Genomic DNA, 20,012 nt, shown 5'->3' with positions numbered 1-20,012 from the left:
ATAAAATAACTTTCAAATCATAGGAGTAATAAATGTCTTTTTATTTCAAAAATTACGTAGATTAATTCTAACCGATGGCGAGATTTAGCTCAGCTACTCCAGCTAACCGTCCAGCTAATGATAGCCGAACTAATATAAAAAGTATTATAATGCGAAAATAAAAATATTTGTAATAAAGGAAATAAATAAATAGAATATCCAAAATTATAGGGAATATATCGGAGATATTGATTAATTTTATGAACGCCTTGAAAGAATGGTCTTTTTAATTTATTGTTCGGTAGGTACATTTTATAGGTACATAGGTACAACTCTTTAGATACTTAGCAGCCCTGTTCAGGAAGGACAAGGTTATTGCAGTTACTGTATATCGACCTTGGGTGGTAGTGTTTGACAGAAGTTTATTGAAAAGATATGTTGGGGTTCCTAACAATTTTGTAGGTGAAAGTAGAGATATGCATAAGACAGCTTTTTTTCAGATTTAAGCACTTAGGATACTAAACTTAAATAAACTTAAATAATTACTTAGTCAAATTTCTTACTATCGTAGCAAAACTTGGCAACAATTCTGATCGACATTTCGACATTACTATAAGAAAAATACGAAAACTAATAAATCACATAATTCTTATTAACATTGATGGAAAGGATATTTTATGGCATGTATAACAGTTTTAACGTAACGTAAGCACTTTGAAGAAAACGAGACATATGAGTTCAAAATTCATTCCAAACGCTCTCAATCTCAATCCAAACTTTTTTTTCACACGCAGAAGGTGCTAACCCGATCTCCTCAATTTTAATATTAAAATTACCGGGAGACTAAGATTCAAACAACAGTAGCTTAGGTTATTAAGAATAAGCACATGAGCTTGGATATTTCTGAAATTATTAAAAAGTCAGAGTAGTAGTAGGTACACCATATAACCGATTAAATTAAAAACATAACAAACAATGACAAACCAGCAATTTGTAAAGATAAACCAAAAATCGCTTAAAAACTGTCCTGCTGATTTTAAGTATGACGTTAAGATAATTTAAAAATATAGTCAACCCTATTAAAAATTTCAGTTTCATCAACTGTTTGCTTTAAAAATCCCAAGGTAGACCAAAGTTCACGAACATCAGAATTTGTCATTGAGACTGAAGTATGGCAGAAACTTTATTCTATAAACAGTACATATTTATATATGACGTCTAAAAAATTGCATCGTTTCACCTGCTATAATTTCTATATTAGTCAACTACTCCTACGCTATTTATTATATAAATCATAATTTTCGTGCTTTTTCTTCGAATCGCGGCAAGATGGCCTTTGCCGATCGACTTATTTTCCATTACGTGGCTTAAGGGTGGTCGTCAAGTTTCTCCTCGAATAAATGTTTTCCAGCAAAATAAACTAACCAACTTTTCTAAAGGATATGCATTACATTAAAAAACATTTAGACGTTCTACTCTAGTGTTTTAAGTCGTATCAATACATATTTATATCGACATTTTATAGATAATCTTTAACGTAAACAAGTACTCCACGTTGTACTTTGGTTTGTTGTGACGACTATTAAGTCACAATTATCATTTGTTTTGTTTTTTTTTTATAATTCGTTTCAAAATTTGTATTTTATTATTACTGGGTATAAAAAATATTTATAAAAATCTGTTTAAAGAACAAACAAAGCCGATGAGCGGTCGTATCTAACGAAATTAGCCAATATTTGCAAAAAAAAAAACGTGCCAATTCAGAAACCAAACACAACCTCGATAACGGATACGGGGAGATAACCTATTTTTGCGAGCAATCCGCAATTAATTACATAATAAAGCAGCCGAGGATTTTGTTTTTTCCCGGTTTGACGTACATCGAGTTGTATATTATTGAATGACGCACAATTTAGCCTCCGATCTGAGCTTAAAAATTCGTTTTTGAGTTTTTTATTTGCAGTGAGCCGGCAGCAGTGATTTTGAACTTGAATTTATGAATGTACTTTGTAGACCATTTTTTAATTAACATCTAACGCTAATTGTATAATTAGGGGCAATACACAGAGTGTAGGGTGCATTCAATTTAGACTTAAATGTTAGCATGCAATTCATCGCAAATGATCATACTTAAGTATATTTAGGAATTGATTTTTGAGTTGAAAGCAATATTAACGCAACCGTCAGGATTTCTCCAAGAGAATATGTTTTGATGGTGCCTGTAGTATAAATCGCGCCAGGAACTACTTGGATTAGTTTTAATCATACTGTAGAGAGCACAGTCTGAGAGCTATAAAAAAGACCCCTGCCTACAGATTTATTGTGGAGTTAGTTCCTGAGGGTTTTGTCTTAGGCCATCTCTTATTTCTTGTTTACGTAAATTACGTACCTTGTTCGGCTTATGACAAATGAAGTGCTTAAACAAGTCCAGCTTTGGCGTAATTCCAATCTCTTTATATTTAATAATATTAACATGACGTGTGTTCTTGAGTTCTTCAGATTGCTCTGCCGACCGAATAGTAGGGAACTTGCTGCTCTTCTGGCGAGAAGTGTTTATTTTTCATTTTCATCAAAAATTATTGTCTTTCTCGATTTTGTAGCTCGACTTAATCTAGCTAAATCAGCTTTCTTGCACTACAACATTATTATAGAAATTGTGATGATTTTTACTATACAGAATTAAATATTTGTTTAATTAATGACATCTTGCTGCAGATAAGTCCAAAAAAAATAATTAAAATAGTTTCTGATAAAAATTTAGTTGAATTATGCTTTCGCATACTTCCTCATACTTATGTACAGACCTATTTTAGTATCGAACACCTTATACCGTATTGGCAAATTAATATTACAGATAGGAAATTAATGCATTAGAAAAAGAAGTACATAAGAGTGGTACACAAAATACATGCAAGGCCAATCAGGTGTCTCACGCTAAAATTGTGGGATAGATAGTACGAGCGTCGGAACGATATTTTCCAAAGCTGTAGATTCAAATTAGAAAATCCAGGTGGTCTAATGGTATAAGAAATATACTGTTGGGAACATATCACACACGTCAGTGGATTTTCTGAGCCATAAAACCGCGTATTACCTATATCCATAGGTTTACCTATATCAAAGTTTACTGAATAAAATATTTTATTCAGTAAACTTTGCCTATATGAAGTATTGATGATATTGTAACGATATTGGAAACGACGGGAAATCAACTGATTCTCCGTCATTCCAGAATGACACAAGTGGGTCACCGCAAGACGTCTCGAACGTCAGTTAATCTTCCGGAATTATGATTACCCGAGTATATAAGAAGCCTGGAGAGCCTGGGAGTCAGTTGTCAATCCATTGCAGTGCAATTCGGAATGTTGGAGCGATATTTAACGGACATAAATAGTTGCACATAAATACGGTAAAAATAAATATTTCCAGAAGTCTTAAGAGATAATCGTGTTTCGTAGAGTAGGCCGTCGTCCCACCAAAGATACGCGACGGCGACGCGAAGGCGATACGATTTCGCCTGGACACATTCAGACGACATGCAGTTGCCCCGCCAAAGATACGCGTTTCGTGTTTCCTACGTTTGGTTGTTCAGTTTAGTTCAAAATGTCGTCGAGTGAAGACGAGGATGTGGTTGCAATGTATTGGTATTTGCGGAATAGAAAAAAAAATAAAAAGGCAAAAAAAAAGAAAATTGTGGGTGCATCCTTTTATTGAGAAAAAAAAAAAAGAATGTTTGTTGCTGCTAAGGAGCTGCACAGACATCCATTAAAATCCAGTTCAGCATTTTGTTGTGCCATGATAAACAAAAAACAAAACTTCGATAAATTAAAAAAAAAAACGCCAACACACACAGCTTGAATGTTGCTTCGCAACTGACACGTCCAGTCTCCCGGCAACACGAAGGCGATACGCATTTGGATGTGTCTTCGGCGCAGCGTTGGTGGGGAAAAAATGATTTTAAAACATGGGTTCGACACGAAAGATACACGCTGGCGACATCACGGAGAAGTGGCGTCGCTGTCGTGTATCTTTGGTGGGACGACGGCCTTAGTCGCCAGCAAACTGTTGCCTCGCGATATTGTTTTTTTTTTTGGAAATGGCCGCCGAACGAGACAATAATTTAAAAATTGTCATTGAAGTGGAAAAATTTCCATGTTTGTATAACTTCAAACGGTCGGATTATTCAAGGAAGGACATAACCGAAAAAGCGTGGCATGAAATATCAAAAGAAACCAAGTTTTCTGGTAAGTAACAAATTTATTTAATTAATTTAAAACACGTTTGCAAACAAATAAGTTTTATTTAATGCTAATTGAGGTTGTTTTATTATTTTATTTTGGTACAAATACACTAATAACAATATTAATTTTGCCAAGGAAGAGCAAACACGTGGTTTTATAAAATAGTTAGTCAAATATTTTCGCAGTGTCGTTGGGCCTAAAGTCGGCTGTAAATTAATGTTCTTCTTGCAAAAGAATATCGTTTTGCGGTCTATTTGTGATAATGATGTTGTATACTGAGACCCCTCCCGTTTTCGGACAAAATTATGTAAAATACAAACAGCTTTTATTATATTTACCGTATTTTCTATTTTTCTACAACGAATTGGGCAGCTCAATACTTGGAATTTTTCTGTCATCATTCCAAAACTACATTCAATGGTTTTTCTTGCACGACTTATTCTGTAATTGAAAATTCTTTTTTGTTATCTATTAAAGTCAAAGGATATGGCCTCATCATATACTGCTTTAACGGAAACGCATTATCTCCCACAAAATAAAACGGGAAATCTTGCTGCGAATCATTATGAGGCAAAGGTGAATTTTCCGGTATGTTAAGGCCTTTTCTTTCTAACCAATAATGCATTCGGGATTCTCTAAATATCCCACCATCGTTATTCCTCCCAGCAAATCCAGTTTCCACCATAGTAAACAAACCATCAGCATCACACACTGCCATTAAAACAATTGAATGATATTGTTTATAATTAAAATTGGTTGAGCCAGAATTAGGAAGTTATTCAATCCGTATATGTTTCCCGTCGATCAGTCCCAAACAGTTTGGTATGTTCCAGACTTCATAAAAACGCTGAGATATATTTTGCCAGTCCTCAGTATTTGGTATTTTCATGTAGTCATCTTTCAGTTTTTGCCATATAAGCAGTGTTGTGGCAGTTATAATTTCTGCCACAGTACTGTGTCCTACTTGAAAATATAATGACAAGGACATAAAGGTGCAACCAGATCTTAGGTATCTGAAACAAAAAAAAGCCATATATAATAATGATAATAATAATAATAATAATAACGATTAATACATATATGTATTTTTTTCAGATCAAGAATGCAAAGAGAGGTGGAAAAACATTCGATCAGCATTTGTACGCAGCCTGAAGCCAGCCCCGAGTGGTTCCTCGGCAAAGTCAAAGAAACCATACTACCTTCATGATTATTTGTTATTTATTCTGCCCTATATCAAACCAATAAATACAACCAAATCACCAGGAAATATTGAGGGCCCACCAAATCCTTCAGAAACTCAAGTCGCTTTGCAAGTGGATGAGACTGCCGCAAATAACCATGAAGATGAAGAATCACCTGCACCATCAGAAGTGATATTTAATAATAACTCCGAGAGAGAAGATTCTGTCCCTATTACTTCAAAGTCGGCGAAGAACCCACAGTACAACACAACAGGGAAAAAGAACATGTACAATAATTTGGACAAATCATTTTTGGAGTATTTGCAGAATAAGAAAAAAAAACTTGCCCCTACTGATGATAATGAAACTGCTAGAAAATATTTTTTGCTTAGTTTATTACCCGACATTAAAACACTTACCGATGATCAAATGCGACACTTTAAGCTAGAAGTTCTGCACTTGATTGACAACATAAAGAAAAGCTCAGGACCATCTACAATAACAACCCCACTTTCCTCCACTGGCTCAAATAATTACCCATAGTCTTCATCAAGAAGTGTTTCATCACGACATTCGTTTGGTACAAATAAAATATATTCAGTTAATAATGGACTATGGAAATAAAGTTAATAATGGAAATTTCACTTCGGAGGCCCAGATAGGAATCACTTCACCACCAAATAAATATGAACGGGAAGAACAATCTCATACCAATCAAACCTTTTGGGAAAACCTTTAAAATCCCAATAACTTTATAATATTTACTATAAATATTTAAAATGTCAAAAAAATTAAACTTTATAAACTAAAGAAATATTTTTTTTTACTTACCTAAGTGTTATAAGTAACCTTTCCTCTGCACTGATACATTCTCTCATCACTGTATTTTGTTTGTGAAGAAAAGGTGCCACAACTCTTAATAATTCTTGAAAACTTTCTTTGGACATCCTATAAAAGGCCTGAAATTTTTTATCAGTCTGCCTTAATTCTCTCGCTGCGATGAACAGTCTTCTCCTTTTGTTATTTCCAATATAAGGATGTACCCAATATTTTCGTCGTCGTCTTCTTCTTCTCCGATTTCGCAAATATAAATAAATAAGCAAAGTCTTCTTCGTCGCTAGAGTCTTCTTCGCTACTGGACATCTTTAGATAAACTGGTAATTTGGTTTTATGTTCCGATAATATCTCATATCGTATCGCCTCGTCTGGATACTGACACACGTCGGCAACATTCGAGCGACATGTTGCTCGGGTATCGTGTTGCTTCGTCTGTATTGGGCCTAAGTATGTAAATAAATTATTTGATTATTTTCGATTGATTTAAGTCACATCCAACAAACCTATATCCATTTCAAATTTCTAACTTTTTCTGGTTTTTGAGCAGTTTGTCTCTAGATATTTAATTTTTTTTTCCAATTTTTAAGGCTATGAACTTCTTATAATATATTTTTTTGAAAAAAAATCTAAAATTGTTTTTTTTTATTGGCTAATAATAATTTAAAAACAAAATGCTGAATTTATTCACTGATTTTTTTACAGAAATCACTACTCCAATTTTCAAATCTATAACTTTTTGAATTTCAGATATGTGAGCATTTTGTCCCAAGCCATTTTTTTCATTTTTGTCAATTTGCAGCCTATCTAACGAAAATATTAACAAATCTTTAAAGGTTTTTTTTTTATAAATTTTAATTCTTTCCAAGTTATTTTACAAAATGCACTAACTGGCAAAGATTTCAAGATATTTTATGAAAGTATAAAAAAAAATTGAATTTTCATCCATATATTAGATTTTAAAGAAAAAGTTTGTCGTGGTCCTTCAAATCGCATTGGTAGCATATAATTTTAATATTTCGTTAAAACGGGGCACAGGCACAATAAAAAATTTTAAATTTATATAACCAGCATAATTTTTCAAGAAACGCCTTAACATATAAGTTAACAATATCGATTAAAAAGATAAAAGGAAAACACCTTAACTGTAAAGGTGTAGAAAGAAAAAAATTTTTGAATACAAAAATTAAATGGATACGGCTTACATTTTGGATTTTTTCAATTGGTTTATTAAGCAAAAAGGCTAATAAATACTTCATTTAAATATTTTAACTTAGAATTAACATAAAAAATAAGGGATACAAAAGGATAATAATAAAATGGTGTTTTCAAATGACATATTATTGATATGTGTTAAGCCTCCGTGGTATTTTTAAATACAATAACGGGTCCTTCAGATTTAAGAAAATGCTCAAGATCTATCTGGATTGACTTGGATTAGTTGATTAATATAATGTAATCATCATTAATACTCATTACTTATTATACATTATAACTTTCGTACACTCCAAAACAAATGAACCAAGAAATATATATACAGAATGTAGTATATATGTAGAAAGAAATAGCAATATTTAGAAAACTTCCGGCCTCTCTCTACATACATATATCGTAAAACTTAGAGCTAAAAGCATCGTAACAATAGCAGTGACAACTCTTTTTTAATTTCTAGTTAATAATTATGATTAGACTCTTGGTGTTCGAAATCCAAATTTACTAACCGCTTAGGCCAAAAATTTTCTCTCTCCCGACCGATTGTTTAGCTCCCCAATCGCTTACAGAAATAACAAAAGAAAATTATGGAGAAGGGAAGTTTTCCGAGGACGAAATGGACGCGAGGAACAGGAGGTGCAACAATAGTCAGCAGAGACAAGGACAAAATAGTAATCAGCAGCAGCAGAACGTGCAGGTGGGACAGGGACAGCAGTACTATACAAGCGGGCAGGGACAGCAAGGTACTATTTGCCTGGATGTTGAGTGGAAGGGAGGCTTTACATACACAATTTTCGCCTCATACATAAATTTTTTAATATACACTTAAAATATACTATATAGGGGATTTGGATTTGCACAAATGTTTCTATGAACACTCAAGGTGGGATTTGGGAAAAAATGCTAGAATATATAGTTGCCTCTACCAATATTCTAATTTTCTGGCCGTTAAGCATCTTTGCTGATAAAAGAAACATCAAATTATATTACTGGTGGAAAATATACCAATAGGCATTAAATTGCTCTAAACGATACAGGGTCAATGGAATTTCTTTAAAAACAATGATTCGGTGCTGTGACAGAGGATGCTCGTAAAACGTATATTATTTATAGGATTTTTAATAGAGGAAAACTGAAAACGCATTATCCTTAAGATTTTATATTTTCTTTAAATGAACACATAGTAATAAAGACAAGATGATGAATTTTTTTGAAGCAAACATACAGTTCTGAACTTTGTAATATACTGAACATGCTATAGGCCAACAAACGAATTCTCGATCGAACATCCATATCCATCAAAATCCCTATTTAGAATCAATTTGTTGAACTGTAGTGTTTTAAAATGATATCAACATAACTTACTCTAACCTAGGTGCAAAGTCCAGCTAAAACACGAATCGATTACTATGACCCCGAAAAAAGAAAGCAGTCTCAGTTAAACCGCATGAATGACAATTATTGTGGCCAGGGAAAAGCGTCTGCGGATAGGCCGTATGCAAGTTAAGTATAGTTTTTATTTAAATTGAATAACCATATTCTATATTATTCAATATTAATGAAATTCTTGTGGTGGTGCCAAAATACAAAAGTTGAGTACACGTTGGAGATTTATGCACTAAAATTAAAGTTGAATTAGAACAAAACAGAAAACAGGCTTTGCAGGATGCCAAGAATTATATTGTGGCAGCCTTCACATGGATTAACAATAACCCTCAAATATTTTATATTTTTATGCGAATTTGCAATTCTATTGAAAATAAATTAAGCAAAAAGAAAAAAAAACATTCATGCAAACGTTCATTAATACCCAAAAACCTAACACTAATTTGATCCCATTCTTTCATGTGTTTCCTTACTATACCTATAGTGGTACTAACTATATTCCAATATAGGGTCAGCACTACTATACGAGGAAGCGCCGATTAGGCTTAGAATATATAGAATATATATTCTGAATAGAATATATATTCTGTGTGCTAGCATTGAAACTCTCATGGGCAAGGGCATAAGCAGAGGGAGGCATTTGCCTTACCTGTAGATTTTGATGGAGATTTCCAGTGCATCAACTGATGCAGTTCAGCCGTCACAATAATGTGGAAATAAGCTGCTCTAGCAGCATTGAAAGTTTTGTTTCGGGTTTTTTGAAAATCACGAATTTGAGTATTACATGTAGATATTTTACTGATTTTTTTTTTCGATCTATTTTAAATTTCATTTACTCCTAATTAAGTGGACTACCAACTTACATGGACATCAAGTTCATTATACTGAGATTCATGGGTTTTGCTCAGCCGACAAAATACCGTGCAGCGCTATACTGCTACTGTTACAACACTTATGCTAATCAGCTGTCAATAGCCATTAACGTTTAGTGACATAGTTGAGGTGATTTTATGTGGTATTTAATACTATATAAACATATGATTTTATGTTGCAAAATCTAAAAAATGGAAATAATAATCTGGAAACCAAAGATCTTTAATTTGATCAATATATAAAATTCAGTATAGAGTCCACTTGGCGCATCAGTGACGTTGTGCATAACACTTTCCGCATCGGATGAAGCACTAGATGAATGAATACTAATTGAGAGTATCATTATCGCATGAATCATATTTGTAAAACGTAACCCTTATTCGTAGTAGTATGTGGATATTCTTTTCTGATTCTGTATATGTTAAGATTGAAACTGCAAAGACCCAGAACTCTCTTTTCTACTCTTTTTTACAAGATAATTCTTATTCAGTGTACACAGAGAAACGGTTCAAGAGAATGAGAAAATGAGAAGTGAATTAAATAGATTTGCTAAAGGGTCCATTGGCATTTGTATAAATATATAAATACACTGTGTGTTTGGTCCATGTACACATAATACTGATTGAATAAAATCCGACTTAACTGATTCAAAATGAATTCCTGTCTACGTCCTAGCTCATGGGACTGGGAATATCCAAGGGGTGTATATCGAATGCGAAATGCTCACATAATGCCATAAAAACATAACAATTCACACTGAAAAACATGTATGGAAAATAAACATGGATTTATAAGTAAAACAAGAAAAATGTTTTTTGTCATTTACAGTTCAGATTACTATAGTGTTATTTTTAGTCTCTTATTCTTACTTCCACGGGCCGATGAAGAGGAGATTTTTTTATTTTTACTTATTACTGATACGGCTAAATATTGTTTTCATATTAATAATACTTCACATAATAATAATTGATATCTGTTCGAACAACATTGTAATAATATATTTATCAATGTAAGTACAATCGCTAATAAACAATCTTTCACTACGTGTATACAGACATTTAAATGATACGTGCATGTATTTTCAGTTAACCTTAATTTAGTCTATACCTCACAAAAATTGTAAGTTTCATTGTCTGTGGCCGACCGTAATTGGCTCCCCTCACCGACCGTTCTTTGTCTGTATCCGTCCCTGCAGTTACTTGTACCATTATTTCATATTTTTCTCTTTTTAGTGTATCACTCTATCCAAATCATTAGAGTAACTGATGGCTCCGTTTAGTATATTTATGTAAACTGTACGTAAAAAAATGAACAATTGGTTTTTAAATATTTCGTTCGCTTTACTACGCCATACCATAAAGTTGGCTCGTTCCGAATCGTTAATAGAAGCCTCTTTAGCTCAGTGGTAGAGCACTGGTCTCGTAAACCAGGGGTCGTGAGTTCAAACCTCACAGGAGGCAAACCACTTTTTTTGAATTAATAATTTTAGATTATTTACTTTATAGGAGTACCATTTTTATAAATCAATAAATTAATTTTTTTTTAATTTTTAAGATAAAAATAGTACATTCTAAGTAAAATGTGAACCTGGTAATGTGGCGTGCATGTAGATCTTTTGGCTATATTACTATAAGTAGCTTTGAATGTCTGTCCAGCTGGTATTGGTATGAAATTGTTTCCAATAAAAAAAAAAACAAAGTTAAAAATATTATATTTTATTATATAATTAATATCATATCAGTTATAATGTAGCCAAATTATTTTATACTAATTAGTTTTAATATTATATTTTTTGCTATTCAATATTTAATACTAAGCTTATTAAAGAATGCTAAATGTATAGGATGTTTAGATAAAATATATTTCTTTACATTTAATAAGATAACTTAATATTGCTTTAAATTTTCTTTTATTTAAGATTTATTTTGATATTTTTTAACTTGGTACTTCTGTTGCAGAGATTTCATTATTTTGATAATTAGTTCTTTATTGGAATTCTAGAATCAAAAACAAACAAGTAAGTATTAAAGAAAACTTATTAATTAAAATCAATATACAATTTTTAATCAAAATTAAGATATTAAATTAGAATGAGATTTAATAAATATTTATTTATTTTCCTTAATTAGTTCCATACAGTTTATATATTTTTGAATTTTAAGTTGTGTATATGTTTTCAAATAAAAAATTGTTATGTGGTGTTCAATCATTTTACCTGCAATATACATAGTACTGTTTTAAGTTTTAAGTAATTAAAATTCCATCTTCCACTACTTTGATTCATTTTATTCCCTAACTAATTTTTAGAAGAATCATATCTGATGTTTGTGAAGTAAATATTAATAAACGATCCGATTTTCATTAATGGAAATTTGCATTCTTCCTGAGCCGAATTCAGTGTGTTGTCGCTACATTTAAATAAATATATTTTGCAGTTCGAAAGTCATGCGTCAAAAAGGCTCTGAGATTTGTAGAGCGAGAAGAAATTTTAGGCCAGGAATTGAAATTAATGGAAATGAAAGTGGTGGATTTGGCAGGTATGGGTTATGATGAATATATGAATCTCCACAAAATAAAGTTTTTTTCAGATAATGTATGCCACTAAGTTACGAATTTCATATGCATAAAGACCTAGCTATTTTAAAAATGAAACACCGCTTTGGTGTAATAGCTCTGCTCCAATTTTTATCTTGTTTTCTTAACTGGAGCTCGATTTATTAGGAAGCATATAAAAACAATCTATAGACATTCTAAAATCATGGATTTATGGAATTTTATCAGGTGTCAAAGTTGTCACGATTGCATAATTCCTAAAAAAGTGTTATCAATTCCCCCTTTTAACAAAGGCTTATGTACCCACTTCCTGTTTCTGGTGCGTGTCGCTTCTTCTTCCTTATCTATCTAAAGCAATCATAGCTAATCAGAGGAGAAATATTGATTTCTTTGCCTAAGTAGCAGTCATAGATGTTAATAAACAACAACGAAGCTGATGTGTGTCAATTGTACATTAATGAGTTAAAAAAGAACATGAAAATAAAAAAAAATAATTTTTAGATGGTTTTTAAAAAAACATCCTAAAAAGGATGCAAAAATAAAAATGTTTTTGCATCTCTTTATCGGCATTTTTTGTTTTTCTAAATGCACCGTTCTTGCAAACGTTTTTATGAGACACAATAATCAAGTACCTATTTTTCAAAACTTGCCATTTTTCACGTTGTTAATACATTGATTCTTTATTTCCATAATAATTTATTAATTTTTGATGAATGATAAATTTCTTGGTGAATTTAAATTGAATTAAGTCGAAATTTGGAATTCACGATTAATAAATATGCAGATATGCATCTCATATATGATCTTTCGTCTTGTATGCATTGGTTCTAATTAAAATAAAACAGTAGTGTTGATCACGTCAACTTTTTATTAAATTATACCAAGTACTTAAAAAGTTATTCAAGAAAAACCGATTTAAGTCGTATACGTATCTTCGTAAAAGGGGCCTTTAGGAAATTATTTTATAAGAGTATAAGTTCCAAATTATTTGTTTATTCTGTATCTGAATCCGAGAGGTTTCTCGCAGATCAATTGACAGATGACGTAGAGTAATATTATGACGCTTCTTGACTTACACTACCGCTCAAAAGTATTTGCCCACATATGACAGTTTTAAAGTTATAACTAAAAATAATAAATCTATCAGTTATTCTTATGAAACGGTTTATTTATAACAAAATGAATATAAACAATAGATTTTTCAATTAATTAAATTTAAGAAAATCAAATTTTGGATTCATCTACATCCTGGATTCATGTCCGCCTCGATTCTTAATAACAGCTTCACAGAGTTTCGGTAGTCTTCTATAAATTAATTTGTCCAAAGTTTCCTGAGGTATCTTGTGCCACTCTTCTTGGATGATCCGCCACAAGTTTTCTTTTGATGTGGGGCATGATTTTCGCACTTGTCTATCCAGTTCATCCCACAGTAATTCGATAGGATTGAGGTCCGGTGATTGTGGGGGCCATACCATAACTTTCAGAAGATGTTGCCTTTGTAATTGACCTAAATATTGCTTGCACAATTTCGACGTGTGCTTGGGGTCATTGTCATGTTGAAAGATGAAGTTTTCCCAAATTATTCGAGTACCAGAAGGAAGTACATTGTCACTTAAAATTGTTTTGTAACCCTCTTTTCGAAGAATTCCCTCTATTCTAATTAGATCGCCCACTGCAGATCCTTCGAAACAACCCCACACCATCACCGAACCACCACCCTGTTTAACTGAGGCCACCGTACAGTTCTCAGCGACTCTTTCATTGGCATAACGGCGAACAAAAACTCGCCTCTTCGTTCCAAAAACCTCGAATTTCGACTCGTCACTCCAGAGAACTTTCTTCCAGTCAGTCATCAATGGTCCATTCTTTGTGTGATTGGGCCCACCTTTTTGGCCTCACCAAGTCTTTTCTTCTTATTAACATCCTTCAGTAGCGGTTTTGATACAGCTAAACGTCCTTTAAGACCAGCATTATAAAGTCGCCGTTTTACTATCGAAACACTGGCCGCTTTTTTACGCTCCTTGTTGATTTTTGCTGTGATTTCAGGGGCGGTAAGGCGTCTATTCGGTTTGCTTGTAATTATAATATTTAAATTCTCCTTTGAACTTGTTGCCTTTGGCCTTCCCGATTGAGGTTTGTTGCTGATAGTCCCTTCTCTGGTGAATTTCCTAACATTATAATCGACAGTCCGCCTTGAAATTCCCAAATCCGTCGAAATTTGACGGTTAGTGTTTCCAGCCTTATGAAGTCCAATGATAATACCTTTTGTTTCTACCGATAACTCTTTTGTTTTAGCCATTTTAAAGAATGTTGAAAAACCAGCAAAGAAACGGTGACAATCGTCAATAAGCAAGCGAAATTATTTACCAATGTTACACAAAATCAATTCTTGAAGACTAAACATCTTTAAATGTTTCAAATTTCATCGGAAACGAGCTGTAAACAGATTAGTTTTTTAGAAGAAGTGCATATTTTCACTACATTGTTTGTTATTTGCAAGACTATTTTTAAATACTCAGTGATTTTCAACGAACCATAGTTCATAGTATGCTATTTAAGCATATATGCAATTTACAAAAGAGATACAATCTAAATATAGGTATAAAGATAAGATTTTTGTATCTAATTTAAAATATTAAAAAGAATACATGGTGGTCTTATCGATTTACCAAATCTTATTTACCCTGGTTATCAATCGCGATAAAAGAAATGATTCCGGACAGAGACAAAATGCTTGCCAAATTTAAAAAACATACATTGCCGATTGGAATACCTACAAATAACTTTGTAATATGGTAAGACTGCCGCTGTCATAAGAGAATTTTTTTTTAAAGTAGAAAATGATAAAAATATGAAAGGTCTTTGGAAAAATTTAAAAGAAATAAATATTAGAAAAAAACATGTATGATACGTAGCGATCTACCAAGCGATCTTAAAAATGTAGAAAAAGTTACTCGCCACTTTATAAATTGAATTAAATAACACATTATTTTATGAACCTCAAAATACTTCAACTGAGTTAAGTTTTACTGCGATTTCAGAACTGGATATTTTAAAAATAATAGACAGTATTAAAACTACAGTGACAGGAATGGATGGTATAAATACTTTAACAATTAAACTATGTTTACCCTACGTGTTACCGTATGTAACTCACGTAATAAATACTTGTCTTACTAATTCTATGTTGATCAACTACAAGATCTTGCAGGATCAATCAGGTTTTAGACAAAATCATAGTTGTGCCACAGCTCTGGCAGAAATCACAGATGACATTTTAAAAGCCACTGATAGAGCTAACATTACTGTGCTTATTTTATTTTTTACTATAAAGACGCATTCGATACTTTAAACCGTATCGTAACCATTTCTTTTAGCAATTCTTCACTTTATTGGGCTGTCTGATCAACTAATTAACTCATTTAAACCTTTTTGTCATTCCAGGAGCAAGCTGTCTTTTGGGAGGGTCAGGCTTCAGTTTTTTTAGAAGTATTAATAAGAGTTCCACAGGGATCGATTCTTGGTCCTTTGTTATATACTATGTATGTGTCTCATTTTCCATCTCCCTTTTTTAACTTGTAAGTATCATTTTTACGCTGACGATTCACAAATGTATCTATAAGTTTTAATGGAAGAAAGCGATCAAGCTATAACCGCAATAAATTTTGATTTAAATAATGTTTTACAAGTTTCTACAGAACATTGCATTAAATTGAATTCTAATAAATCGGACTTGATGATTTTTGGGCCGGAAAGGCAAAGATTTACTTTTTAAAGAACATATAGGAACAAAATTAAATTGGACTCTATTCCAATACCATTTTCTAAAACTTTCAAAAATTTGGGGTTAGTGATGGATCAAGATTTATGGTTTACTGAGCACATTCATTTATCTTTACAAAGAGCGTATATAAATTTAAAACAATTTTATCAACAACGTCAAGTCTTATAAAAAAAAAACAATGTTGTGTGAAGCCTATACTTTATCCCAGTTAAACCACTGCGATATAACCTATGAGACATGCCTGCGGCAAGCTGATTCAGCACGAATTCAAAGACTTCAAAACAGTTGCCTACGATTTATCTACGGAATCAGAAAATATGATACTAATTCTCGCACTCTTAAAGAGACTAATTGGTTAACATTAGAGTAGGTAATATAGGCGCATATGAATGCATAGATTATATGTATTACTTTTCTACTCCATAAGAGGTTTTCAAACTGCAGATCTAGCCAGGTTAACAGGAAAGAATTATTTTTTGTGTTATAAAGTTAAATTAGCGGTTATGGTACTAGGGCTAGGTGGACAGGCAATTTTTCGCGATTCATCTGGAAAAATGAACTGAATCTCGCCCATTAGGGAAGTGAAACATTTGGTGTTTTTTTTTAATTACATGTACATATGGATACAATGTATTTATGTCCATAATAAAAGAAGTTTAGTTTCATTATTATTATATCTATTATATATCTTTAATAATTTAATGAATAGTAGATTTTGGACAGTCAAACTCACCTTCTGATTTTCTCACAGTTGTATATAGTTTGCACATTTAAAACTTTTATCTCGTATGAATTATGCGCTTTCGCCTCAAATGATTTCTACAATTATGTTTAGTTTTGACAAAACGTAACTAAAATTTTGCTTTCGTTTATTTCCCAATCAAAAAAAGAAATGTAATTTTTATTAGTGTCCTTCAGATGACGATGAATTCCTTCAAACCTTTTATCAGGAATTCTACGATTCAGAAATCATTTCGTGTAAAACTTTTTAGCTTCTAAGACATTACATAATGCAAATCCATACATTAGATGCATAACAGCATATTCTGAAAACGCAAATTCCATTATGGCAAAAAAATTAAATGAAAATTATAATGATGAAAAATAAAAATGACATTATTAAAATTCAATTTGTTAATACTAAACTTTATATAACGAGAGCTAGGCATCATTTCACATTTTCGAAAAATATAACCTAATAATATTCAAATAACGAGGAAAAAAACTCTATTTAAGATTGTTTTTAATTAATAATAATATTTATTAATAATAACAATACTGAATAACATTTTAACCTTAATAATATAAAAAGCAAATAAATTGAATATCATATAAAACAAAAGTAATACATCAAAAAAATAGAAAAAAAATTAATAACAATTATAGTAAAAATTCCGTTACGCATAATTTATTTTTATGTTTAGTTTATTAGTCCAAAGCGTAAAACGTTAAAATTATAATTAAAAGTTCTTATCTCTGCAATAACCCAAACAACGATTTTATTGACACTCTTGTATTTTGAAACGTCAATAATAAATAACAAGGGTCGTACTTAGTGTAATATTTACAGCTCTAAAATAAAAATACTACTGAAATTTTGTGATGTTAAATAAATTATCAAGTGCAGTAATAAATTTTAAAAGAACCTTATTTATTATATTATATATTGAATAAAATAATAAATACAAAATTCAACAAAATATGCGCAGATACAATCATACTTAAAGGTGGCCATAGACTGACGTATATGTATGAAAATTAATAAATTTAACAAAAACATAGAAATTCTGTGGTTACAATTTTTCCTAGACACATCGAATATCAACGCACAAGAGTAAATATGACATATGCGCCAATCTGTGGCTACTGTAATACAACATTATTCAATTAAAGATTAATTAAACAAACTTGGTATTACAAATTAAGTCTAGAAAAAAAACTATAAGTCTAAAAAAACTATAGTATATATAATATCATAGTTATGTGAGTTATTGTTATAGTTATCATAGTTATATGATATATAGTATATATCATATCATAAATCATAGTTGGGTTGGCATCAGGGAATATTAAGACTTAAAACATATAAATGAATCGGAATCGTTTTTTTCAATAATTTCAATTTTTTCAGTGCCAACTTAAATTCAAGTGATGTTTTAAAAATAATTTGTTAATACCTGAATATTGTTTTATCAATCTAATTAGATAATAAACTGATATAATATAATGCGCCGGCTGACACATACATACCGCTATTATCTGTGATTATAAAAATATGGATGAACTTATGAGCCAAAGAATTTTTTTTGAAAAATTTGCTCGAGACTTCGACCAGAAGAACAATCAAATGAAAAGAAACGATTACACGAATTCGAAAAAAATTATAAAACTACTTAGGGAAAACTATAAGGAACTCAATTTTAACATCTGTATAATCTGGTAACATCTTTTATAAGAAGCATGTTGGCCCAAAACCCCAAAGAAAGCTTTATTCGAATTACTATAAAGATGAGTAACTCTTCACTTTTTCATAGCAATTTTTGTTTCCAATATTTATTTTTCCAACCTAAAGTATTTATAATATGTGTCTCTATTACCTACGTTAAATAACTGCTAATATGTATATTGTAAACCCTTATTGGGTATGGAAAATTATAGGGTATAAAACATCATTAAGCTTAATAAAAATGATAATGTTAACTAGACCCATGGACGACCACGAAATTCATCGAAATTATACATTACAGCCCTCTATACATTTCCACACTATAGCAATCTCTTACTCAGCATTTCTCTAGCATTTAAAATTTTCGAAAAGTTTTTGTAAGTCTACAATATTCACAGTTTTTTGCAAAAGTTATCGTTTTCTGCTTTTTTTGGCAAAGACTATTGTTAAAATTCTAAATCTCTTAAATCTGTCGGATATGTTATTTAGGAATAAGAAAATCAAATTTCAATAAGTCAATAAATATGCTTACTTTTTCGTCGTCATATCCGAACTCGTCCATTGTTGTGATGTAAGCAGAATCTGGACTCATTACAACATTACTTCTGTTTGTGGCTTCAGAATTTCTGTGGTATAGAAACTTTTTCATTAATAATCACAGTATAACAATAAATGAAATTTGAAAATTGAAATCTATATACTTTGCTATTATAGTCCGTAGCCCGTCAGTTTTTGACAAAATAGTGGGTTCAGAAGGTAGAACAAGGGTAAGGTGATGGAGGATTAAAGCTTAGAACTCAACACTTTTTAGATACTTTGTAGATTTATCAACTAGTTAAAAACCTCTTTTATACGGTTCTGTCAACAAAACAGATTATAATTATGACTGGGGGGTGACCAGGATCACAATAAAATAATGAGACATGAGAAAGGCACGTGTTATCTCTACTTGGTAAACATCAGCTGACGTAATTGTTTTTCTTTAGTTTAAATCCGTTGCACCGGTATTGCCATATAAGTTAAGAAAGTTTTGTTATCTATTCGTAATTAATTTAGGTGTGTATCAAAAGGTTTACATACGTAGAACTATCGCTGCAGTAAAAAATTATCAACGAAAATACATTAATGATTACATACATAAGATTATTTGTTTTTCGTCCTTCTAGCGGTCATGACGATTTATGTTTTAATTTTTTTTTGTGTTAATGATAAGCTTCTCATTATGAAGTTACGCTATAAATACGCTAAATAATATTTTCCAAATAAACAGCTAATATTCCACATACTCATACCACATACGTAATGTATATTTAATGTAAGTGTATCCTTATCATGTACACTTTTTGGATTAGAAAATGATAGTAGTCAAAAAGGAAATAATGGAGCATTGTTAACGTACCATATTTTAAAAGGTAGTAGCAGTTATACTTCAGCCAAACTCCAAGTTCTTTATATCTTTTGAACCTAAATATTTTTTTGAAATACTGCTAATATATTGCAATTTACTAGCTTAAATTTTAAAA

At 31.4% G+C, this 20,012-nt stretch overlaps 2 protein-coding genes and 1 non-coding gene across 5 annotated transcripts in view; 2 read left to right on the top strand and 1 right to left on the bottom strand.

Moving 5' to 3' along the window:
• The window catches only part of LOC126738979 (uncharacterized), a 192,388-nt gene that overhangs the window by 119,844 nt on the left and 52,532 nt on the right, over positions 1-20,012 (bottom strand). The window lies entirely within an intron of this gene.
• Positions 3,610-6,215, top strand: LOC126738981 (uncharacterized). The gene is made up of 2 exons (XM_050444501.1): positions 3,610-4,223; positions 5,316-6,215. Exons 1-2 carry the CDS (start codon positions 4,076-4,078, stop codon positions 5,942-5,944), a joined length of 777 nt encoding a protein of 258 aa, XP_050300458.1. The 5' UTR covers positions 3,610-4,075; the 3' UTR covers positions 5,945-6,215.
• Trnat-cgu (transfer RNA threonine (anticodon CGU)) lies at positions 11,095-11,166 on the top strand. Its single transcript has one exon. It is a non-coding gene; the product is annotated as a tRNA-Thr (tRNA).

Source organism: Anthonomus grandis, chromosome 7, assembly GCF_022605725.1.
Source record: "Anthonomus grandis grandis chromosome 7, icAntGran1.3, whole genome shotgun sequence".
In the NCBI taxonomy this organism is placed as follows: domain Eukaryota; kingdom Metazoa; phylum Arthropoda; class Insecta; order Coleoptera; family Curculionidae; genus Anthonomus; species Anthonomus grandis.
The sequence above is the reverse complement of the archived record's forward strand: the minus strand, read 5'-3'. Positions and strand labels throughout refer to the sequence as shown.